The sequence below is a fragment of the Cimex lectularius genome, unplaced genomic scaffold (genome assembly GCF_000648675.2).
Source record: "Cimex lectularius strain Harlan isolate CLEC.00 unplaced genomic scaffold, Clec_2.1 scaffold146, whole genome shotgun sequence".
Lineage (NCBI taxonomy): Eukaryota > Metazoa > Arthropoda > Insecta > Hemiptera > Cimicidae > Cimex > Cimex lectularius.
This window is the reverse complement of record NW_019392741.1, coordinates 656,308-683,353: the sequence shown is the minus strand read 5'-3', so window position 1 is coordinate 683,353 and position 27,046 is coordinate 656,308. Positions and strand designations below refer to the sequence as shown.

The 27,046-nt window shown below is 34.8% G+C and overlaps 1 protein-coding gene across 2 annotated transcripts in view; it reads left to right on the top strand.

Annotated features, from left to right (window-relative positions):
- LOC106669956 overlaps positions 1-27,046 on the top strand; it is a 51,542-nt gene that overhangs the window by 17,586 nt on the left and 6,910 nt on the right. For both annotated transcript variants that reach the window (XM_024227091.1, XM_024227092.1), the window contains 2 exons: positions 1,230-1,345; positions 1,416-1,503. In XM_024227091.1, coding sequence (XP_024082859.1) covers positions 1,230-1,345; positions 1,416-1,503 — 204 coding nt within the window. The remainder of the gene's footprint in view (positions 1-1,229; positions 1,346-1,415; positions 1,504-27,046) is intronic.

The following is a 27,046-nucleotide window of genomic DNA, read 5'->3' as shown; positions in this document are numbered from 1 at the left end:
GTGACGGGGTTTTTATAAAAATATTTTCTTTATCGTGCCAACGTTTTGATCTTTTCAATTACTTAAGGTTTTGGTTGAGGTAAAAAAGCCAATGTCACGAGCGGGATTCGAACCCACGATCTTCGGCTAGATACGCCGCTGCTCTACCACTTGAGCTTTCGTGACTTCGATCCACTTGTGACACTGACTTTTTTGTCTCAACCAAAACCTTAATTAATTTCTTCTCATTGTTGGCGATGTCCTTCAGAATACTCTTTGCTTGGTGTCCATATGTAGTTCTGATCTGTATCTGTTCATAGAATCCCATGTTTTTCGTTATTCTCGTATAGAAATGTGTGGTGTTTAGTGACCGTTACTTGATGATTATTTGGAGGTCGTGAGATGTGGTCTGGTGTGACGTAGGTTTTAGAAAAACATTTTCTTTATCGTGCCAACGTTTCGATCTTTATTGAGATCATCTTCAGGGCCTTGTGTTGTCTGCATTTCAACAAAAAAGTTCTCTGATTGACAGCCGATGCGAGTTTCTACACGAGAAGAACGAAGAATATGGTATTCTATGAACAGATTTCAACTACATATGGACACCAAGCAAAGAGTATTCTGAAGGACATCGCCAACAATGAGAAAAAACTCGCATCGGCTGTCAATCAGAGACCTTTTTTGTTGAAATGGTTTGGCGAGTAAAGACGGACCCAGTGGGACACAATGTTGATTCAGTATGAGACAAGGATGCTGTTTTCTTTTGCACGTTTGTTGAGAAGTTTTCTCTTCTTTCAAGCCTTTTTTTTACAAGAAGATTAATCATGTAGCTATTTATTTTTTACCTCTTGCATAATTTTTGTCTTACAAAAAGGTGCATTTTGTGCGTACGAAAAACATTTAGTTTCAAATTTCGTTGTCTAACGTTAACCATAAAAGGAAATTCAAAAACGTTGCATGAATGGACTGACTACTTTGTTGGCTATTAGTGTTATTAGAAACCCGTTGATGTGGAGATAATCTTGGCCACGCGTTTGTCGGAAGTAGCATCAGTAACCTTTGCTTCCTTACCCGACAGATTTCTTCGGTGAAAGTAAATGACTCATCTTTCTCGTAATATATTAAAGTATATGAGATGAAAATCTCTCTGGTATGCAAATCCCCTTGACATTGCCCTGAACCATCCTGTTTTTACCGTTTTTTTCGCGACAATTTGCCATTTGGGAAAGGCTAAAGCAAATTTTCCGCAGGAAGAATGGACAGGTGGAATAGAGCTGGTGCCGCTTCTGGCTAGGAGGAGGTCTTTCAAAAAGGCGTCGAACCATCTTCCCACGTGCGATGTCACGAATAGAGCCTATTTCGAACAGTAAGTCATACAAAAAGATATTTTCCAAAAATCTAAAAATCTAAATTTAAACTTTAATGAATTATTTTAGACCGCCTTCCTGGAGGGAGACGAAACAGCCGCAGGACTACCACAGAGAGCTGAACAACCAAGTCACTACCAAAAAACACCAACTGCAGGTAATTTTTTATTTATCAAACTAGGACACAATAAGACAAATGAGGACGAAAATTGCCAAATTACTCTGGAGTATCAGGGGTATCATCAATCTATTTTCGAAGTCGCAAATGTCATTTAGACTCTTTTGACGTAGAAGTCTGTCTGAAATATTAGACCGCTGATGATCACCGGTCAGAGCAACAATTACACGAATCAAAACGAATTTTTATTCCTATTTGCATATAATTTAATAAAAACTTAACTATTAGATGAACAAACGAAACAACCTATTAACTGTGTCAGGTTTCAGAAGAATAGCGAGATCAAGCGGACCATTGATAATCCTTGTTCAGATCAACCAATTCAACAATCAAGTTTTATTGTTTAACGTTTAGTAAAATGTGTGGTGTTTAGTGACCGTTAGTTAATGATTATTTGGAGATCGTGAGTTGCGGTCTGGTGTGACGTAGGGTTTAGAAAAACGTTTTCTTTATCGTGCCTACGTTTCGATCTTTATTGAGATCATCTTCAGGGCCTGGGATTATAAACATTGTTTAAATTTTACAAATACATGTTGGATGTGGAAAAAAAATGAGTTTATACAATGCTAGAAAATTTTAGATTAAAAAAAGAGAATTTATACAATGCTAAAAAAAATTTTAGATTAAAAAAGTGAATTTATACAATGATAGAAAATTTTAGATTTAAAAGAATGAATTTATACAATGCTAGAAAATTTGTTGATTAAAAAAAATGAATTTAAACAATGATAGAAAATTTTAGATTAAAAAAAGAGAATGAATTTATACAATGCTAAAAAAAATTTTAGATTAAAAAAAGTGAATTTATACAATGATAGAAAATTTTAGATTTAAAAGAATGAATTTATACAATGCTAGAAAATTTGTTGATTTAAAAAAAATGAATTTACACAATGATAGAAAATTTTAGATTAAAAAAAGAGAATGAATTTATACAATGCTAAAAAAATTTTTAGATAAAAAAAAAATGAATTTATACAATGAGAAAATTTTAGATTTAAAAGAATGAATTTATACAATGATAGAAAATTTTACATTCAATCAAAGTATTTGTTGTTTAGTACAATTTTATTAGTTAAACTGTGCCTGTCCTAAATCGACAGCGAGATATACTGATGATCAATGTTGAGCATTTATACTGTTGGAAACTTTGTTATACTTTGTTATTGCTAAGTTTATACTTTGTAAAACCACATGAGTTAAACTGAATTTGAGTTTTAGACTAAAATCAAGATGTTGATCACTGATTAACGCTGATCAGATAAATACTGATTACCTATGATCAAATAAGCCCATGACAATCTATGTAAACGTACTACTTGATCTCAGAAACTGAGAAATTTCTTAATGGCTCTATGTAAACTTTCCCTTTCAGTTCGCACAAGTTCAAAACGCGCCGGCGTGCTGGAGAAAGCTGAAGGAAAAAGGCCTGCGAAGTTTAATTTTTGCAAGGTCATTTCCATAAAGTCCCGCATGAAACAGAAATTATATTGTTTACGCTGTATCTTGGGTTTTTAAAAAATCTTCTGGAATGCCTGTGACTGCGTTGTCCTTTGTGTTGCAAACGTGTCTGTTAAAACGTCGTAAAATACACACCCTATTTTTATGAGCTTGTCAACCATAAATCGTTTGTAAAATTATTCCTCTATTTTTTGTCAGAAACAAAACAGTTTCAATTATTGGGCACTATACCTTGGCACTACTAAAATAATTTGTAATGTATTAAGACCGAAGGTAAACTGTAATTTTCGATTTACGAAAAAACAAAAATCATAAAACATTTTCCTTACTAAAATAAAAATATGTCTTATCACAAAGCAAAATACCAGGTTACAGGAAACATATATTTTGCATATTTTTGTCATTAATTTTATTGAATAAACTCGAAAGTCTTCTAAACCTAAACCAACCATGAAATTACTTAGTTTTAAGGAAAAAGGTTATAAGCTCTTAAAACATAATTTTTTTGCGTTTAATAACCGGAAGTAATAAAATATAATTTCTTGTTTTTCCCACTACTCTATTATCTCAGTTTTGTTTTGAATACTTCTTATTAGTTACTGCCTATTGCCGTTGGAAAATCTAAACACACTGATGAAGATAACAAACAAAAAGCTTAACTTTTGCTTTATGAAACGAAATTTACAGTTTTATTACTTAGTACACAGAATTCAATTGAATTGGATAAATGAAGACTTAATGGCTTAGAGCAATGATTCTCTATTTCATAATAATAATAAATATAATCATTCATTTGAATATATACAATAATTATGTTATGACTTATTCTATATTCTTTTTATAACTGTTAAGCATTTTCATGATATGAACCTGTTAAGAGCTTATCGCGACTTTTGATTTATAGTTTCCTGCATTGCGCACTTTTTAGTTCTTTCTTGAAATTAAAACTATCTCTAGATTTGTTTAAAACATGATTTGCGTTGACCGTACGTTCTTTGTTTAAAACGTCTTTTTGTTGTTGATATACGGCGGAGGGCAAGGCTGTTTTTCAATGTGAATGTACACTGAGTACATTTTTCTTCGTTTATTCTTGTCTACCACACTTCGAACCGGTGTTGGATAAGCTTAAGCTGTTCTTGGATGTTGGATTAGCTTGGATTGTTATTTATTTTTCTATTTGTAGCCTGTACATATTTGAGCATATTATGAATGAATGTGATCGCAGTTCGTTTTTCATACCAGCCCTGCACCCGGAGGACACATGCCATGAGAATAGTTAAGCCTGGGAAAGTAGCCAGTGAAGATGCCGCAAAATATAGACCCAACAGTTTACTGCCAGTTTTAGGCAAGTTACTAGAAAAACTGATGGTAGGTAGAATATTGCACGATTTTCGAAAGAAAAGAATGCTCTAGAAAGCCCATACGGATTCCTACCACAAAACAGGGTACGGCCTAGTGAATGTTAAAGACGTTTTTCATTTGCATTTCAAATGCGCTGCAGAAAAAAGCTACTCATGATCTCTTTGGACGCGGAAGGAGCGTTTACGCGGCTTGGTGGCCGGCTGTACTGGCATGACTCCAAGAAGGAAATTGCCTAAAAACATGTTCAAATAAGCAAAAAGTTATTTCTCTGAAAGGCGAGCAGCCCTTTTGGGCTTCGAAACCATGTCTCAAAGGAAGGTTGAAAAAGGCTGTCCCCAGGGCTCTGTTGTGGGCCGGGATTTTGGATACTGATATATGACCCCCGGTTGGGGATACTATTTCCGGTATAGTGAAAGCCTTCGCAGATGATTTGTTGTTTGTAGTGTCTGGCTGAAATGCATGAGATCGTCAGGTTCTTGCGAATGAAAGCTTACATTTAGTAGAGACATGGTCTGTTAAAAATAAACTATGCTTTAACCCAAAGAAATCTAAAATACTGCATATAAACAATCAGAGAAATCGGACTCCGATGAGGGTACTCCTGGTGGGTACCATTCGGAGGAGGTGGAGAGGCTAAAATAGCTGGGTGTGATATTTGATAGACGCTTGTTGTGGACAGCTCATACAGAAAATCTTTGCCAAAAAACTGCACAGTTAACAAATGCATTTACTCGGTCTGCCAAGGTGTACTGGGGGGACTTGGAAATGGTGCAATGGAAACCATATATCTGGTTTCGGAGCTACTCTTCCGATCCTTACCTACGCTCCCCCTGCGTGGTGCGAAGCTTTGCTAAAGAAAGCAATAGAACACACATTCAGAAGAGTGCAGCGCAGAATGGAACTCAGAATAATCCGACGTTACAGGACGATCTCTTTCCAACCGCTAGCGTTCTTACACAAATTGTTCCAATAGAGCTGAATCTACGAGTAAAAACGGAGAACTACTATGTAATAAGGAGACTTTATGTGAGTGGGCCAGACCAGGAACTTGAGACGCAAGTACCCCCTAAGAAGTGGCCCCATCCAATAGCCAGATGCGGTCTGGTGTGACGTATGTTTTTAGAGAAACATTTTCTTTATTGTGTCAACGTTTCGATCTTTATTGAGATCATCTTCAGGGCTCAAAGTGTTGGTTTTCTGTGCAGATGTGTCATTCTCGTGTATCGTACGGAGAACTACTATGTAATGATGAGACTTTATGTGAGCGGGCCGTACCTGGAACTTGAGACGCCAGTACCCCTAAGGAGTGGCCCAATCCAGCAGCCAGTAACTCGATTTGCATGGAAACGTTAACAACATGCCCTGGGCACGTAGTTATGATTAAACTCCCTTGCTATAGGGTTGCTGTGACCAGGAAATAAAATATGCCACGAGAACCAGCCAATGCTGGCACAGTGTGAGGGATTAAGGGACAAGGAGGTCTCTAGGCCAACGTCGATTGATGCGAGGTAGCGAGTTATCGGGATGGGAATGTGTAGAGAGGAGTTGGGAAATAGTATTAAGAGAATTGAGAGGTTGGTGTTAAACTTTTGGATTCGGGAGCTGACCAATTCACTGCGCAAAGAACGTTGAAGTCGTTGTGGATACTGAGGTACATAGTAACGAGATTTAACGATTTGTCTAAGTATTTGGCAGAACCCCACAGTTCAACTCCGTAGGTCCAAAGTGGTCGCGGTAAAGCCTTGTATCAGATTAGTTTAGTGCTGAGGTCAAGACGGATGTCGGTCTTAGAAGTCTTCGTAGTTGTCCAAGTTTTCCCTTAAGTTATTGTCTCTTAAGCCTTGTGTGGGCAATCCACGTCTGTCTAGATATAACCCTAGATATTTGACTCGAATGGGAATATCCCTAAGCTCAAGGTTGTATCTTCTATGCGATTGACAAGCCTTTTCTCTATAATAGTCTCGAGGATTAGGGTTGTGTACCCACGTGTGTAATTCACGAGTCTATTTAAGCTCAAGGTGTTCTTGGATGCTAGAGGTAGCATACATTTTCTTTTACTTCATGTTATTTTATTAATCAATCCCCCTCCAATCATGACCACAACTCTAATCCACGAGATTATTATGAGCTCAAGGTATTCTTGGTTGTTGAGGTAGCATGGATAAATAACATTTACTTAAACATTTTTTTACTTCATGTTATTTTTATTAATCAATCCCCCTCACCACAACTCTAATCCACGAAATTATTATGAGCTCAAGGTGTTCTTGGTTGTTGAGGTACCTTGGATGAATAACATTTATTTAAACATTTTCTTTTAACGATGAACTAGATTATCGACCTGCTGGATACAAGAAGTCTTTTCAGAGGATCTTCGGAAGAGGTCACCGTACCTCTTCCGAAGATCCTCTGAAAAGATTTCATTTTCTTTTACTTAAAAGTGTAAAGAAGATAGAAATTGTTTCTTGAGGTTTACATAATTTTCACTTAATGTTGATCCTTAATCGGTCTGTTTCAGAACATAATTTATATTTTTTACCACTCTCGAATACTTATTCCTCAGAAAGCAATTTGTACAAAAAGGAATTTTATTGAACTAAATTGAATCGAAAAAAATTTTGTATTGTATTTTTGTCTTTTTCGATGTAAAAGGCTCGTAGGCACATTTTTTACGTATTTTTTCGCAAAAAAACCAAAAAATCGAAAAAAAATGTATTGTCTTTTTTGGATGTAAAAGGCTCGTAGGCCCTTTTTTACATATTTTTTCATGAACAACGCAAAAAACCCCAAAAAACAAAAAAAATTGTATTGTCTTTTTTGGATGTAAAAGATTTGTAGGCACGTTTTTTTACGTATTTTTCATGAAAAACGCAAAAAACCCCAAAAAATCGAAAAAAGCGCTTTGAGTGAGTAGAAATACTTTGATTGAATATAAAAAAAATATATTTTGCATTGTATAAATTCACTTTTCACATCCTAAATGTATTTGTTAAATGTAAACAATGTTTGTAAATCCCAGGCCCTGAGGTTGATCTCAATAAAGATCGAAACGTTGGCACGATAAAGAAAATGTTTTTCTGAAACCTACATCACACCAGACCGCATCTCACGATTTCTGAATAATTATTTATTGTCTTTTTTGGATGTAAAAGCCACGTAGGCACGTTTCTTACGTATTTTTCATGAAAAACGGAAAAAAACAAAAAATCGAAAAAAATGTATTGTCCTTTTTTTGGATGTAAAAGGTTCGTATGCACGTTTTTTACGTATTTGTCATGAAAAACGCAAAAGAAAAACAAAAAATCGAAAAAAAATTTATTGTCTGTTTTGGATGTGAAAGGCTCGTAGGCACGTTTTTTACGTATTTTTCATGAAAACGCACAAAAAAAACAAAAATCGAAATTTTTTTTGTCTTTTTTGGATGTAAAAAGCTCGTAGGCGCGTTTTTTGCGTATTTTTCATGAAAAATGAAAAAAAAATATCGAAAATATTTTTATTGTCTTTTTTGGATGAAAAAGGCTCGTAGGCACGTTTTTTACGTATTTTTCATGAAAAACGAAAAAAAATTTATTGTCTATTTTGGATGTGAAAGGCTCGTGGGCACGTTTTTTACGTATTTTTCATGAAAAATGCAAACAAATATCGAAAAAATTTTTATTGTCTTTTTTGGATGCAAAAGGCTCGTAGGCACGTTTTTTCCGTATTTTTCATGAAAAACGAAAAAAAAATTATTGTCTGTTTTGGATGTGAAAGGCTCGTAGGCACGTTTTTTAAGCATTTTTCATGAAAAAACCCCCCAAAAAATCGAAAAAAATGTTATTGTCTTTTTTTGGATATATGTGGATTTTAATAAAAAAGACAAAAATAAAATAAATAAAATTATAATGAGAATTACTTTTTAAGGCCTTAATTTATTTTAAAAATGTAAACCCTAGAGATTATCATTGAAGAAGTAGTACTTCGATACAAAGTATAGTCGAAAGAATATATTTATGGCATTAGGTTACTATAACATAAGTTTTAGATAGTAATATCAGTTTTTCATATTACTGATTGTTTTGTATGTTTTTAAAATTTAAATATTTATTATTTAAATTATTGAGATGTTCAAAAGCCAACTCTGCTCCATTTCTCAAGATTTCATCTTCAACCCTAAGATTATCGAAAATAAAAAAAACGTGATTGCCCAGACGGGTCACGACCGACATCACGATGCATTTTGTATTTGGAATTCGGGGTTACGTAAAAGGGGGATAAGACAAAAGGGTTCAAGCATAGAAAACTTGAATTAATAAATAACCCTCCGGTGTTCCAGGTCGGCGTCACGAAGAACCTGTGGGGCAAGTAATTGAAAAGCCCGTTTGCCATTGAACCAACTTTCCTCGCGAGGTCTATCTAGTTCATTTATCTCTCCGTCGATTTAACTTGTATTTGTGATTTAACAAAACGTGCGAGTCTGTTATCGGTGGTGGATTCGAAGGAAGGTACGACGCTCGTCATAACCGGAGCTGGGCACTTCGGTTCGCCCTTCGGCCCCTCACGTCGGCTTTTATGTCCAACACGTTTTCCTATCACCATCGGCCGAATCCTCGGTGTATCCGATGGAAATTGTGTCAGTCAATTCGAAGAAGATCGACTTGACATAACGGCTTGTAACCTTAGCTATTGACCTGTGGCATTTATTTGGAAGGCAGGTGGTACAAAAGAAATTGACTAATAAATTGAAAAAAAATAATAATAAATTGATCTTTCCCAATAAAAGCCATGATGTTTTCTTTCGAAATAGACGGCTACATTAAAAACAAGAAGAGGATAAATCACTAGGTTTATTAATTAAAAAAAAAAAATTGTCGAACATATTTTATGGCACACCTTTAAAAATAACACATTTTAACGAAATTCATATGGTTGAATAATTGTTTTGTTTATAATTTTTTCTAAAGCCAGTACATTAGGCAAAACGATCTTATAACTTTGTTTATAATTAGCTTCAGCTTAGGACTTGCGATTTTTAATCTGTATTTTACATATTTTTATTTATTTTATTTAGAAGGCAGTCTTAGACGATAGTGTATCTGATCAATGTAACGATATAAATTCATTTGTTTCATCGTTATATATTCAATCCGTTATTGAACAAATTACTTCTTTCAATTAATTAATCTTTTTATGTAATATTAATGAAATGAAAAAGTTAGTGCCACGAGCGGGATTCGAACCCGCGACCTTCGGCTGAATACGCCGCTGCTCTATAGCTCAAGTGGTAGAGCAGCGGCTTATTTAGCCGAAGGTCGTGGGTTCGAATCCCGCTCGTGGCACTAACTTTTTCATTTCAACCAAAACCTTACGTAAAAAGATTAGTTATATATTCAGTTGATCTTTTTACTACAAAAATGATCTTTACTTTTTACTTTTTAACCTAACCTTTTTATTATTTAAATAAAAAATTAGAATTTAATAACATAATATTTGTGCTCTTTTCCTTGCCTCGGAAAACACAGTTTGCACATTATTAAGTGTCTGATCAATTGAGCAATACAAAGATAGATTCATTTGTTGAACAAATCGGTTTATGTTTATAAAATTTATTATTTAACCTTAAAATTATATATTTATTACTTCATCTGTCTGCCATTTTCTTCGGTTGGAACGCACAGTTTGTACGATTGTGTCTGACCAATCCAACTATAAAGAAATCACTTTGTATGATTCAATGTGAAATAATTACCAAATTTTTATTAACATTAAGATCAGTTTTTTTCGACGATGAACAAATATTTATTCTATTTGTTTATTTTGAACATTCGTTTTGTGAGATTTCTCTGTTTGGTCTTCAGTGAGATGTAACGGTAGTTTGGTCGTTACCGATAATTTTGGAATGCCTATCCTGTGTTACACATTACAAATTACTTTTCTTTTAATATTTTTATTACTTCAATAATCGGATTTAATATGAAAAATTGCCATATTCAAGCATTATTTGTTGATTTGGAAGTCATCGTAAAATTGTATTTGTCTGATCAATTGAACGATCTTACGATCGTTTTTCATTTATCTGATAAATATTCTTCGACAGTAAGCTATCAAAGTATTACTTAATATTTTGATCATTTAATGAATGAGACCTCTTGATTTTTTGTTTCTACATTTCTATTGGATTTGATTGACTAGCGCAATTTGCATTTACCTGATTATTTGTACGATCTAAAGATCATTTTTCATTTATTCGATAAATGTTCTTCGACAATAAGCTATCAAAGTATTACTTAATATTTTGATCAATTAATGAATGAGACCTCTTGATATTTTGTTTCTACATTTCTATTGGATTTGATTGACTAGCGCATTTTGCATTTACCTGATCATTTGTACGATCTAAAGATCATTTTTCATTTATTCGATAAATGTTCTTCGACAATAAGCTATCAAAGTATTACTTAATATTTTGATCATTTAATGAAGGAGACCTCTTGATTTTTTGTTTCTACATTTTTATTGGAAAATAGAAATGTAGAAATTGATGATTTGATTGACTAGCGCAATTTGCATTTACCTGATCATTTGTACGATCTAAAGATCATTTTTCATTTATGTGATAAATATTCTTCGACAATGAACTATCAAGGTGTTACTTAATATTTTGATCATTTAATGAATGAGACCTCTTAATTTTTTGTTTCTACATTTATATTGTTTTCATTGGCTAGCGCAATTTGCATTTACTTGTTCAATTGAACAATCTAATGATCATTTTTCATTTATCTGATAAATATTCTTCGACAATAAACTATGAAAGTATTATTTAATCGTTTGATCATTTAATGATTGAGACCTTTTAACTACTACAATTTGCATTTGCCTGATCAATTGAACGATCTAAACATCATTGAAAATTATTTTTAAAAACTTTGGTTTTATAAATTAACATTATTTTATATGTAAGGAACTGATTAAAGGCATTTATAGCATATTGTACAGCATTTGACGACCCCATTGAAATTAGTAATTTCAACTCCTTGTAATTTTAAAATTATTAAAATTTTATTCATTCTTTTAAGTCCTTTTAACTTTACATTTCTATTTGAACGAGGATAAAAAGAAAGCACAATTTATATTTGCCTGGTCAATCGAACGACTCAAAAATTTGTCAATTCATCCATACATGATTATATATCACCCAGTTTATTTGAAATAAGGATAGTTATATTCTTAACATTTTCACCTTTTTATTATTTAACTTTAGATTGAAACTTTTTATTATTACCTTTGTAAGTAGTGAAACAAACGCGCATTTTGTTCGATTGTATTTCCCTAATGAATTGACGAATACCTGTTCATTTGCCTGATGACCATTCGTCGGCAATAACATAATAAAGTTATACCTAATTTTTAATTTGTATCATTTAACTGAAGATTCTGAAATTTTAATTTTTACTCTTTACATTTTACTGGGTTGGAAGGGACAGCTAGGACAATGGTATCTTCTTGATCAATTGAACGACAGTAAAGATTTGTCAATTCATTTATATATTATGATTATATATACACAGTTTATTTGAATTAACATTGGAAGTTTTTAGCGTTATATTCAACGTGTGCAGTTTTTTCTTGATTTGCAAGGTAAGTAGGTGCCTGATCAATAGAACGATCTAAAGATAAGTTCATATCCCTGATGATCATTCGTTGATAGTAAGTTTTTGGATAGTAAGAACAATAGGTTAACTCACTCTTTTCATCAATTAAATAAAGTTTTAAGCTTTTGTTTTTAGATTTTTATTTGAATGAAAGAAAAAACAACAATTTTTCTTGATTTGCAAGGCAAGTAGATATATGCCTGATCATTTGAACGATCTATAGATAAGTTCATATCCCTGATGATCATTCGTTGATAGTAAGTTTTTTGATAGTAAGAACAATAGGTTAACTCCATCTTTTCATCAATTAAATAAAGTTTTAAGCTTTTGTCTTTAGATTTTTATTTGAATGAAAGAAAAAACAACAATTTTTCTTGGTTTGCAAGGTAAGTAGGTATATGCCTGATCATTTGACCGATCTATAGATAAGTTCATATCCCTGATGATCATTCGTTGACAGTAAGTTTTTTGATAGTAAGCTTTTGTCTTTAGATTTTTATTTGAATGAAAGAAAAAAAATCACAATTTTTCTTGATTTGCCAGGCAAGTGCCAGGCTTGATATGCCTGATCAATTGAACGATCTATAGATAAGTTCATATCCCTGATGATCATTCGTTGATAGTAAGTTTTTTAATAGTAAGAACAACAGGTTAATACAATCTTTTCATCAATTAAAGAAAATTTGAAGCTTTTGTTTTAGATTTTTATTTTTGATGAAAGAAAAAAATCACAATTTTTCTTGATGTGCAAGGCAAGTAGGTATATGCCTGATCAATTGAACGATCTGAAGATAAGTTCACATCCTTGATGATCATTCGTTGACAGTAAGTTTTTTGATAGAAAGAACAAAATGTTAAATCAATCTGTTCATCAATTAAATAAAGTTTTAAGCTTTTGTTTTTATATTTTTATTTGAATAGAGAAAAAGCCACAATTTATATCTGCTTGATCAATTGAACGACTAAAAATTCGTCACTTGATCCGTATATTATATATATCACCCAGGTAATTTGAAAATGATAAAATTTATGTACATATTGAGTTAACCTTTTTTTCTATTATTTTCCATTAGAAGATTAGAACCTTTTAGCATTATCGTTTTGCATTTTTTAACTTTTTATTTGGAAGCCACATTTTATGCATTTGCCCGATCAATTGAACGATATTCAGTATGGACAGTAGGCTACGGCTACTAAAATTTTCATCTTGCAATCAACTGAAAATTATGACCTTTTAACCTTTCGTTTTTACATTTATATTGGAAGAAAAAGAAAGTACAATTGTATCTGCCTGATCAAACAAAGGTGTGATTTATTTATTTCAAGTTAATTGCATAACTGTATCTTTTGAATTTTCTTTATCTCGTATTGATTGATCCTATGTTTAGTTAAGTTAGCAATTTTATAGGCCGTCATAACAATTGACTTTTTTAAAAATGTTTAATTGAGAATGAGTTTTACTTGTAACTTCATTCTAACTGTTCATTGATCGGATCTACATGGCAATTTGTTTAATCGACACGATCGTACATTAAATGTTTTAGAATGTTTGCAAATTCAAGTTTTCGTCCATTTGTACATAAGTATCGGAAAGCCGTGAATATTCATTCTCCCAGATTGTTAATCATTTGAAAATGTCATACCTCGGGGGTTGGCGTTTTCTCTTTCTTACCGAACAGATTATTTCGGCGCCAAAGAGGGCCGGTATGTTTTTATAATCGTGAGATTTCGCCACGCCATTTCCACTGAGCCGGATGATTTAATAATCTTGTCAAGCAATCCAATCTTTCACGGCGACAAAAGTTCGGGGATTAAGCGATCCCGCTGGCTTTCTCATAGACAAACAAGAGTGACATTGTTTATTCAAGAGAAATCGGTAATTTCTGAAGAATTGATAAATTTAAAAATACAAATTTCTATCCACATTTACTGAGTGTTTTTTATAGAAAAATTTAATTGTCAATTGTAGAATTGCCTGAAGTCAATCTGACTATGCAAGCGTAGTATCTCTATAAATATCAAGTAAATATTATTAAAATAATAAACTATATCAAACCCTGGATCCCGGAAAAATGAAAAGGATTATTCTCACGCGATTGAGGATAGGTCACACTCGCCTTACCCACGGCCATCTCCTCATTGGAAAGGGTCCCAGGAAGTGCGGCTCAGTTGTAACAGGGAAACACGTTTTAGGTCTCTTTCAGACGAGGCGGTTTGGTTGATTCAACTAAGTTGCCCGGTTGACTCTCAACTAGCTTACTTGCTTCTTTGCTGGTTTCACACTAGGCAACTTATTGAATCAACCTCTTTTCCCAACGGGAGGTCAGTATGATGTTCGGAACTCGAGGAAGCAGGAGCACTTCTTGCGCTTGCTCTTTTGCGAAAATAGAAGCAAAAAAGGAGGAAACCCAGTAAAGAAAAGTGTGGGGTTTATCCGATGTTACAAAATTGGTAAACGGGCGCTTTCTCTCAAATACTGTCGTGCTACTTCCCCAAGCTTCGCTTCTTTTTAATTTTATCACTATACTCCTCACACCTCATGTCCCATATCACGGGACTAATACAAATATCTTTAATGAACTGCTCAATATTGAAACTTGTAATTGCAACGCATGGTGAACTCAGTTGACTCAACTAGGCGCCTGGACGAGCAGTGTCTTTTAAGTTGAGTCAACCAGTGACGAGTTGAAAGGGTTGGGGCTATTCCCAAACATTTTCCTACCACGTTACACTCTTTGACACCCGTCCTTCAACTGGTTGAATCAACTAGTCGCCTTGTCTGAAACAGGCCTTAGAAAAATGCGAACGATTGGCGCCGCACAGGTGCGACCTATCTGAAGATATGTCAAGAGATCTGAGGCATGACAGCGACTATAAAAATAATCTCATTTCATATTTAAAATCAATAAATGTGTATGGGAACATATAAACAACCACACGTTATATTCCCAACTCTTATTATGCATGAAGGTATATATTAGCGCGAATGATGAAGTGTGCGTTGGTGAGGCTGTGACGGAATATTGAGTACCCAGAGGCTCGCCGAATTAGGTTTAGTTAACTCAATATGTATAGAGTTATGTGTGGCAAAGACGGCATCCATTGAACCCGTTCAGTGTGAATGTATTTATTAGCGAGAGTGGACTGCTCTGCCGAGGAATATCGAGTTGTCCGCAGACATGTCAAAAACTTGGGTTACGTTTAGGAATAAGTGGAGTGTGATTGGGTGGTGAAACGCTGGGCAATAAAAATGCACGCTGTCTTGCCAATTTTAATTGTAAATACGGCATGAAAGGTTACTTAGGATGAACGTATTTATTAGCGTGAATGACGGTTGGTTGGCGATGTGACTGTCACCTTGCTGACTCCCAGTTGGGCCATTTATACTCCGAGACCTGCCAAATATAGCTTAGATTAAAATCTTATAGTGCATGAGTGTAATATGCGTTCTAGGAATATTCCGTTTGGAAGATAGGTAAATAAACGCAATAATAACAAAATACTAATAAACATATGGATCGTCTAGCAACCAAAGGTGAGACAGAAAAGTGATGAAAAATGCAGAAAAGAATACATATTTTCGTAATTATAAAATAACGTGAGAAGGTCAAATATGCGAGGAGCAGGCAATGACCATAGTCACACGGCGAAAAAAAAATTAGATAATAATAATACAAAAAAAGAAATAATATTGTTGTCAAGTGTTAGCTTGTGAAAAAGCAAAGTCCGTAGGTGATCATGTTGATTGTTCTGCTGTTCGTCTCAATGTTTTTGAACATTTAATTAAAAATTTCAGATATATCGCTGCTTTCAGGTTTCCAACCATCTAAGAATATTAAGAATAAAAATTGCTCATTGCAATTCTTGCTCTTTTAACTAAAAATTGTGGAACTAATGGAACTAATCTGGCGTTTTATCGGTTTTGCCTATTAAGGTAATTTTGTCGCCTCTTCTTTCTTAACAAATGAGAAATGGGAATTGGGAGAAAGCTTTTTTGAATAGGTGGCCAACGTGATAAACGGACCTTATCGCACTTCGACATTTACGACAGACTTTTATGACAGGTGGAATTAAGTCGACTGTAATTCAACCCTCGATTTTTCATCAAATGTCTCAAGCCTCGTTTTTGTTTTGTAAGAAAATTAAAGTATGATTTACGCCCTGGGTCGTAAATTCTGGTTTCTATATACAGAAGTGCAGAGAAGTTGCATCAACGATTGCATTTTACTTGTTCACATCGACCAAAAGGTCAGAAAACACATTTTGGTCATATTCCCATTATTGGTTTGCAAATTTACAAATATAAAGAATCAATATCAATATTTATAGTTTAATTATGTTTTTCCCCAAAGTAGAATTTATTAAAAACAGCATTATTCAACATGATATTTTTACTCCTCGTAATTAACAGAACCAAGTAGGTCTGATATAATGTACAATTGGTAAGTCCTTCGTACAACTGTTTTTACCATATTTAGTAACAAAAATGTACACATAAAATAAAGTTTATGTTCCTGCTTTGGTTTTATACTTTCTCTCATCTAGACTTTATAAAAAAAAAATCAAGATTTAAAAATTCTTTTAACGGAATTTACTTTAATTTCTGATCATGGTTAGATGCAAAGGAGCGAAGAATTTGTCCGAAAAAAATCTTTCTGTATTTGTACTGCAAAGCCACGGCTATCTTGATACATCTTTTTTTTTCTAGCACTACTAAATCAGCATAATTACAATTTATTACACGTTTATAATTCCCAGGCCCTGAAGATGATCTCAATAAAGATCGAAACGTTGGCACGATAAAGAAAACGTTTTTCTGAAACCTACATCACACCAGACCGCATCTCACGATTTCTGAATAATTATTAGTAGTTCGTAGTTAGCCGTTTTAAGTTGCAAATTAAAAAACTAAAATTTCTAGCGTTGTATAAATTCACTTTTCTCACACCCTTCATGTATTGGTTTAATTCAAACACGTTTATAATTCCCAGGCCCTGAAGATGATCTCAATAAAGATCGAAACGTTGGCACGATAAAGAAAATGTTTTTCTCAAAACTACGTCACACCAGGCCGCATCTCACGATCTCCGAATAATCACACTAACGGTCATTAAACAACACACACACACACACACACACTCACACTGCCAATTAAGCTAAAAAATTAATCTGTTTCTGATGGTGTACCTCATGGCTAACGCATGGTACAAATTCAGAGACATCTCGGACAGAGGCATCGGCTGAAATAAATTCGAACTTAAAGATGACAGAAGATATTGTGGCTGTAGTAGAGCGCTTAACTGTTCAAAGAGAGGCATTGGCTGCAGCTATTCCACGAGTTTTGGCACGAACTGTGACTATTGCTGTCTGAAAAAAAGACTGACTAGAGCTAGGTGGCAACGAACCAGGTACCCTTCTGACCAACAACATTTCAATAGACTTAGGAAACCTCTCAAAAAAGAACTATATGGACTCAAATTAGACTCTTCCATCAAAGCACCGCTTCCCTGACGGCTAATGACCTATCTCTTTGGTTCTGTAACGAAAGACACCATGATAAATGCATTTCACCACCTCTGAACAAAAAGGTTCATAGTTGTGTTAAAATTAATTTATTTTATTAGTAGATTTTGATTTCAGATCTGCAGCTTGATATGAATGAATGATGCATCCAATCTCGCTTATTTTTCTTAACGCTGTGCAAAATTTTGCATTATGAATTAGTTTGTTTCAATTTATTAAGCGAGGAAACAAGTGAAAGATGATTTTTACAAAATATGTTGGAAAAGTGTATTAAGGAAATGATTTGTACAGAAGTTCATTAATATAAAATGTATTTTATGCCTATTTTCAAACATGACGTAGTCTTTTCTTCTAAAGGTCGGTTCTTTTATAGAAACTAGATCAAAATGTAATCATTTACTATATTTCTTGTTCGCGTATTTATATTTTTTATATTATTTCTCCATCATGATGAAATAAATATTCATAATAAATCCACCATCCCGAGTCGTCGCGTGATCGTTAAATTTACAACAGCTTGTTATTTATTGGCTACGTTCTGCATGCTCTAACGAATATCGGACACAAGAAAATATTAGAATTAGAAAATGAAAAGTTTGTTATGTATTATCATGCAACTAAAAAAAAAAAAAAACACCATGTTTTATACTGCGGAAGAGCTTGGCGATCACGAAATTTCATTTTAACGGATATTGAAAAATACAATGTTTAAGTTTACGTTAAAAATGTCTCGTTATATCATGTTTGTTATTTAATTTTAAAACTATGATTTCAAAATTATTATGTAACGAAACCTTTTAGGTTGTTTATTTAATAATAGAATCAGAAAGATATCAATGAACATATATTTCCGGTAAAAGTAATTACAATATGACTGGTATATTTACAGCTATATGTACTTTTCTGTATTTTATACTAAAGTGAAGCTAGCAAAGAGCAGGAACAATCAACGGACTAAAAAGTTAGCAAAAACAAACTTGGAAAAGTAGAAAAAATGTTTTAAATGTTCACAAATCTTTCAAATACATACACTTTAAAAAAATATTATTAAATTAAAATACTTTTTTCATTTCACATGTTCCTCCTAAGAAAATTTATTAGTATTTAAACAACTGCAAACTATGCAAAATTTAAATTTTCTTTTTGCTTCATTTTATTTTTTAAAGGACACCGTACAGTCTGCATATCGTGACCTTAGACCTTTTTAGATCCAAAGTTTATTGAATCATTTACGTTTTCGTACTCAATTGACCAAGTTACTTCTTTCACACAATTAATTGAAAATGGCAAAAAGAGGGAAAATTTGAACGGTTGTAGATTGAGATTGAGACTCAGCAAGTCGGTATACATCGAAAAAGACAATAATTTTTTTTCGATTTTTTGGGTTTTCTGGATTATCTCGAAAACTACGTGTTATACGAGCTTAATTCCTTTTTCAATCGACTCAGTAGATCGATTTACTTCGAAACAAAAACATTTTTTTTCGATTTTTTTCTTGCTTTTTCTCGAAAACTACGTGCTTTACTAGTCTAATTCCTATTCCAATCGACTCAACAGGTCGAATTACATCTAAACACAATACAAATTTTTTCGATTCTTTTTTTGGGTTTTCTGGGTTTTCTCGAAAACTACGTGTTTTACGAGCTTAATTCCTTTTTCAATCGACTCAGCAGATCAATTTACATCGAAACAAAAACAATTTTTTTTCAATTTTTGTTTGCTTTTTCTCGAAAATTACGTGTTTTACTAGTCTAATTCCTATTCCAATCGACTCAACAGGTCGAATTACACCGAGACACAATACAAATTATTTCGATTTTTTTAGTTTTGTTTTGCTTTTTCGCGAAAATTACGTGTTTTACTGGTCTAATTCCTATTCCAATCGACTCAACAGGTCGAATTACATCGAAACACAATACAAATTTTTTCGATTTTTTTTTTTTGTTTTGTGGGTTTTTCTCGAAAACTACGTGTTTTACGAGCTTAATTCCTTTTTCAATCGACTCAGCAGATCGATTTACATCGAAACAAAAACAATTTGCAACAAACAACATTAACAACAAAAAACAACAAGCGTGTTTCGCTGGGGTCAGCGGATCAGCTTTGCCTAGCCCAGTTTATATTCCTAACACCCATCTATCCCAGGCTTGTTTTGTCCAATGTATGTTTTCAAAAACATTTTATAGTAGAGTTACTGACCAAAAATGATCTTATGGGCAAGGACGTTCATTCCAATTTAGCAAATTTATGTGAAAACAGATGCTTGTGCATATTTTACTTATGGTTAATATCATACATACCTTTCGTATAAGCCCGAAAAAAGTGGCACCGGGGTTACTTCAGCTTCTTAAAACATTTGTGATAAACAAGAATAAAGCAATGCTGAAACAACACACATCGTATATTTTTAGTAATTACAGCATAGACTATTGGGCGGTTCCCATGTTTAAGCATATGTTGACCTTTTCTGGTTCTATGGTCGTGTTAGTACGATAAAAATTTGTCCTGAGGTTTCTTCAGTTTCTTTGAGCTATTTTGATGAACAGTAATAAAGCAATGCTGGAACAAGTCACGTCGGTTGCATTTATCGTAGGCTAAACAGGTACTTACTGGGCAAAATTGTTATTGACTAGGACGTTCGTTGCTATTTAGCATATTTACAGTAAGGGCCGATGACCACTCTTGTTTTTCCTCATTTCATAATCTTTTCTGGTTCCACGGTCATTTAACACGGGCGAAATGCTCAGGTTAGGATCTTCCCTCTCCCTGCTCATATCCGGGGTCGATCCGCCATGGCATTTTGCGTCCAATGTTTGTTTTTTCAAAGACACTTTTTAATTGCTGACGTTAGCAACAATTTGGAATCTTTTTAGTAATTATCGTAGCGATCGGTGCGCGCAGATTATGCATATCTTAACCTTTTCTGGTTCCACGGTCGTGTAAATACGAAAAAAAAATTTCTCCAAGGGAGAATCGTTGCCTCGGGTGTCTTCAGCCTCTTTGCTGAATTTGCATATATCGCTTACTTTCATTTAAATCTCACCTTGTCACCCTTTTGTTATTCATGCTCCCAAGAGGTATTCTATTTTTTTTTTAATTTTTAAATATTTTTTACTATTGCATTCTTCGACGCAACAAGTAAAACATATAACACTTACATTTATGAAAGCTTGAACAGCTACCATCCAGTGAGCGAGATGGACTCCGTCCTAGGAGACCGATGTCAAGTGTTAAGTCGCGGGGCCACCGAAAATTCAGACTTCTGTTGGGAGTGTTAGGTAATGTGGTGGATGATAGGTTTTTGACGAAAGGGTTCGGATGATGGGGTAGTTTGGAATTGAACGTTTTGTAGCGGGATTGGGCTAGCTCGGTAACAAGAGGGACATTTAGGTCGGTATGGATGGTGTGATTGGATACATAGAAAGGGGCGTTGATTATTGTTCTGAGGATTTTAGATTGAAGGGATTGAATTCGATTGAGGTTGGAACGCTTAGCAGCCCCGTAAAGTTCAAGTCCGTATGTCCAAATGGGGGCCAGGAGGCGTAAAGTTTTCCTTTGTTTGTTAGTGAGAGTTTTGATCGTCTATCTAGTAGACGTCTAAGCATGAAAAATCGTATGTTACGGTCTGTGCGCTTAAGTCGTGTATGGGGGTTCCATGTCCGTCGTTTGTCCAGGTAGAGTCCTAGGTATCGTACATGGTTCGCAGTTGGGATGGGAACGTTGTTGAGGTATACTGGTGGGAGCGTTTTCTTGTTTAGGGTAAATATTATGTTGTTGATTTGGTTTCGTTGATCTTGATTCTCCACTGACGGAGCCAGCATTCTAGGATGTGTAGGTGATTTTGAAGAATACGGGAAGCTGTGACAGGTTCTTTATCAGGAGAAAGGATTGCGATACCATCATTCAGCAAAGGTGAAGGCGATAGTGTTAGGTTGCGTTGGTAGGTCGGAGGTATAAATTGAATAAAGGAAAGGAGCGAGCACGCTGCCCTGTGGGACACCCACCGAGAGCATTCGAACGGAAGTTTTCTCGAAAAGACTCCCGTAATATTTATCACGAGGGTCTTTTGTTTATGATACTATTCGTGGTTGATTAAAAATATTTAACTCTGTCTTAGTGTATCTTTTTCATAAAAATATATCGTGTGTGTCAAAAATTTAATGTTGTGTGTTTTGATTTTTATGCGCTTCGTTGTTGAAAAACGTGAGCGTTGGATTTATCACACCTTATAAAACAATTTCACGAGATTGGCTTGTTGTGACCAGAGCCGGACGGATATATTCAATCGATTACCCCCTTTGTGAACAATATGGTCGGATGGGTTTTCTCCAGACTTCAAAGCCACTTGGAACTTTCTCATCTTCGAAATAAAGACGGTCGGAAATCTCTCGGGCGGGAGAGATCGTCAACGTACAAAGGATAACTAAAAATTTGCTGTAAAACTTGTAATTAGAAGTGTTAAAAATTTGGGTTTTTCTCAAGACCGCAAGTTTACACAAGATGATTTTTATTCTGGGCGGAAGAAAATGCGATCATGAATTAATAATGAAGATCACCTGTAATGTTATCCTCAGTCCGTGATCCAATAGTTTATTCATGAGATTCTCGTCCGGCGTGTCCAAATTGACTTCTAATTCAATTCAATTAGTTCAGTCAAGTGTGTAAATTTTTGATTGTAAAATTGGTTAACTTAAAATAACCTGAATTAATTCAAAAATGAGCGATGAGCTTTCTGTACTTACCATAAATTTTTTTTTAACAATAGACCAAAAAGAATACGACTTTAATATTTTTAGTCGTTTCAAATTTTTAACTTTTTTTTGAGAAAAAATGTACAGGGTACCCAGGCTCAGTTCGACTTCAAAATTTCAAATACGACCCAGTACATACACCCCTCACACAGCATTTTAAAAGATTTTTTCCGGTGAAAACAATGGTGCAATCGGATTTTAAAAGTTCAAAGTCATTTGGGTGGTTATTTATTAATCGCAATTGATGTTCGAACTGCCTGCCTTGCGTAAAGATGCAAAGATTTGCTCTTTTTATCCACTCTTCACCGGTGCTCAGAGCGATGGAGTTAGGGGAGATGGATTGACGAGCATTTTTTATCCTTTGCCGCAGTTCTTCAGCTAAGGTTGCTGGTTATGATTGGCATAGACACTGTTTTTTAAATGGCCCCACAAAAAATAGTCAAGTGGAGTTGAATGGGTTGACCGAGGAGGCCAAGAGATCGGGCCATGAGGTCCTATCCACCTATCCTGATTCAAATAAAATCTCACCTGCAAAGAATTGTGTGCGAGGCATCCATCAAGCTGGAGAATCATACATTGTCGTTGTTGCAGAAGAACATCATCTAACAGTGTTCGTTAAAAATCCATCAAAAGTTAGGGGACTGAGAACCATTTAAATCCATGTCTGTTAACATTGAGGTTCTTTAACGTGCGTACCTGGCACATAGGCCTTATCACACGTTTAGATTCTCAAGTTACGAGCGACTCATCTCCGCGCACGGAAAATCTGTTTCTTCCTTGTTTAACTCCTTGAGGTTCGGTGTAGAAGCTCACATCATCCTGCACATGCTGCCGTCATGTCGACTTCTCCCGCTTGCCCCTTCCGAGAGGGTGGGTTAACAATTTGCACTCAACCGTGTGCCGCGCGTAAAGGGGTACCCAAAAGGGTCGAAATGCATCGACCAACTCTCCCACGCACTCCCTAGATAGAGAAGACAGCTCTATCTCCCTAGGTGTAGGAGCTCCGCCAGCGCCGAAACCTCTTGATGCTCTCCGGCCGCGGTTTCGATTTTAGTGAAATCTCTAACTACCCCCTAGAGGAGACCATGCCTTCTGTAAAGGCTGCCCAGACGGCCACCACCGAAAAACATCCGCCCCCGTCCACCATTCCTCACGCATTCGGGGGACTCCATCAGCGTAGTCTTAGCCTCCTCGTTGGCTGGACGCTGCGATTCCCGCGAGGTCGAGAGGTTATTCGGAGGTCATACGAGTTCTGGTCCATGGCCACGAATGAAACACAACCTCTTCCCAGGTACCCGCTAGGGGTCTCACCACTAGGCTACTCCGAGTCCTTACCATGGTTCAGATGGTTATGCACCCTCTCCCGTCCGTATATATAAATATATGTACACAGGATCTGGTACCCTAACTGGTGTGTGCCTCTGATGCAGCACCCGCCATCCGCGGCCAGCTCTCAAGCGAGCAACTCCCTTAATGCATCTCGAGGGACTAGGTAGGCGTGGTCTAGCATCCTCGCACGCTATACGCTTCCTTGGTCCTATCGTCCAAATTCATGCAGAGGCTGCTTAAGGCGACCATGCACGCCAGAAAACACTAGTCAGCTTGTGTTTAAGAGTGTGCGTCACGTTCTCAACGCTGCACCATTATTTTGTGCTTGGAAGGGACAGTATGACTTGAAATTTAAAAATGTCCAGCTAATTTGTTTAAATAAAATTTGAAGTGATTTAATTTTTGTATCAATTCTTGATAGTTAAGGATACGAAAATGCATATATTGAATCTAATTTTGGTATAAACTATACATAAAACGTTTGAAGAGCTTCGTTTTGTGATTATTATTATTTTTTCAATTTACAAGCATATCAATAGGAAAATCTTTATTGGCACTCAAAAAGGTCGTCATGATGGTGGAAAGGGGAACGAGAAATCGCTACCATTCTTTAAATAAAGTGGTGTGCGTGTCTACGGTTAAGAGGTTGGAAGCTGGATTGTGCAGAATATGGGAACCTGGTTGTGACTTGTACCTCTCGTTTGCATGACCCTGTTCGTGTTCGGTTCAGACAATAGCAACATCTAGCTGACTTTCCGTGATCCAATCCCCCTGGTTTACCATTAGTTTTAAACGGATTTCGACAGAATAAGAAGGTTGGTATGGATCATAATTGATAGGCCACGTTCAATTATTTATGTAGAATAAAACCTTTTGATAACAGGGTAAAGGGAATAATAATTCATTCAAAATTATGATTCCCCTACATCTAATCCGCTTATTTGAACAATTTATTAATCATTGATAAATTCTAACAAAATATTCCGATTTAGTTCTAGTTTTTTTTTTAAATCTGAGCTCGATTTCACTTTGATTCTTCGGCCGGCATGAATTGTACTACGGCGATAACGTTTTTGATTTATTTGTTAAAGCACTCTCCCTTAGAAAAAAACATTTATCAGAGAATAAATGCCTTTGAGGCTTAGTGTAGTCCACGATTTCCAATGGTTCGAGGAGAAAAGGCCATTTGAACAAATTCGATATGAGATTGGAGATTATCTTGTTCAACGCTACCGACCGTTTTGGATAAAGTGTCGAAAGTTTGAAACCTGTCACACAAAACTTTCTCAACTTGACGGCTTACTGGGAGAGGCGCTTTAAACATATAAAGTTAAAGCCTAAGCGTGCGAAATTGTTTCGAGATTGTGAGACTTGCATATTTACCTACTATGTGTAAGTATTTCCTCACAAATGTGTCGTTTAAATTCACAATCACGGCTTTGCCAGATTTAGCTCAAAAGAAAAGAAAATACTACAGACGTAAGGCGCAAGACTTTTGAGAAAAAATGTGTAGTGTTTAGTTAGCCGTTAGCCTATGATTATTTGAAGAATTATTTTTATCATTAAAAAAAAATTTTTCCACATCCTACATGTATTTGTAAAATTCAAACAATGTTTTTTAATTCCTAGTCCCTGAAGATGATCTCAATAAAGATCGAAACGTTGGCACGATAAACAAAATGTTTTTCTAAAACCTACGTCACACCACACCGCACCTCACGATCTCCAATTAATAATTTTTGACAAAAAATCAATTAACTGACCAGAATATAATAATTGGTAAATATAACTAGAGAAGCGTTATTATAAAATTCTTATACAATATTAAAAATGGTAACAAATTAAAATGTGTAAAAAAAATTTCATTACAGTTCATCTACTGGACTTCAACGACGTAAGGATATACAAACACAATTTAAAGTTATTGTAAATTATTGTATAATTTTTAAATTAATCTACTAAAAACAATCACATGTGTATCATTTACATTATATTAATCCGTAAGGTTTAGCGGTCATAATTGATCATATTAATTATTTCAATTAATTTTTCTTTCTATCTAAGGTGTTGTTGAGATGAAAAAGTTAGTCTCACGAGCGGGATTCGAACCCACGACCTTCGGCTCAATACGCCGCTGCTCTAACCACTTGAGCTATCGTGACTTCGATCCACTCTTACACCAATTCCCCATGTCAACCTACAACCTTCCGAATTTTCCCTCCTTTTTGCCATTTTTTGTTTCAGCCGAAAACCTTACATAAAATATTAATTAATTGAAAGAAGTAATTTGGTCAATAGACCACTAAATATAATGGATTTTCAATAATATTAACCCATTTATGTTTAGTGGTCTAATTGACCAAATTGCTAATTTTACTTAATTATTTTTTTTATCTTGTTGAGATGAAAAAGTTAGTGTCACTAGCGGGATTCGAACCCACGATCTTCGGCTCAATACGCCGCTACTCTAACCACTTGATTCACTATAGCTCAAGGGAAATGAACTTTATTTATTATAGATCTGTCGAGCGGAGGTCGGAAAAAAGAAAGAAATTGTAGTCAAGAAACGCTAAAGTCTAAAGTAATCAAAATCTGAAATTATAGAACTAACTACAGATCATCTGATGATTGTGAAAGTGATAATGTCACAAGGATCAATTAAAAAGACAATATTTTAGTATCATTGGAGTAATACCTATGGATACTTTCTCCACTCTTGTTTTTAATTTGTATTTATTATTATTATTGTTTATTATATATATATATTATTATATATTATTGTAATTTTGTATATATTACCTTTTTCATTGTTACATGTTACCTACTTAAAGGTAGTTTTTTTTAACGAGGGTTTGCTAAAGTGAGAGGTTTTATCAACCCTCGGGGTGCCGGTGTTGTGTTTTGAAAAAAAGCCCATTTGTAAGTATGTCGGGTTCGAATGCAGGGCCGCGGGATTCGAACCCGGGACCTTTACCTTACAGTGATAAGCCTAAACCGTTGCGGCCACCGACGTCCCCTTGAAGCTAGTTGTAAGACAAATTAAAAAAAAATCATCTGCAAAAAATGTGATTAATTGTACAAAACTTATAACATATTTTTTTTGTAAAACCTGAATATAGGGTAAGCACAGAATTCGTTTGCTGGCTGTAAATTAATTAAGTTTTTTCAACAATTTAACGGACAATTTTTAAACAAATTGTTTATATACAAGGTAGTCTTCAAACTTAAAGTCAAGTAAACCAAAATTTACTTAAACGAATGTGTAGCTGTCTAGAAAATGAAATAGTCAAGTTTTGTGATGTAAAGTAAGTGCTTAAGCATAAAGTTAGTTCATTGATAATGTCCGGGAAATATCACTCGTTTGTTTATTTTTTGGGGTAATCGTTAAAAATAAGTGCACGCAATATCTTTTGTTTTTTATGGGAAAATTAGGGGTATTTGTAAAATTATAACTTGCCGAAA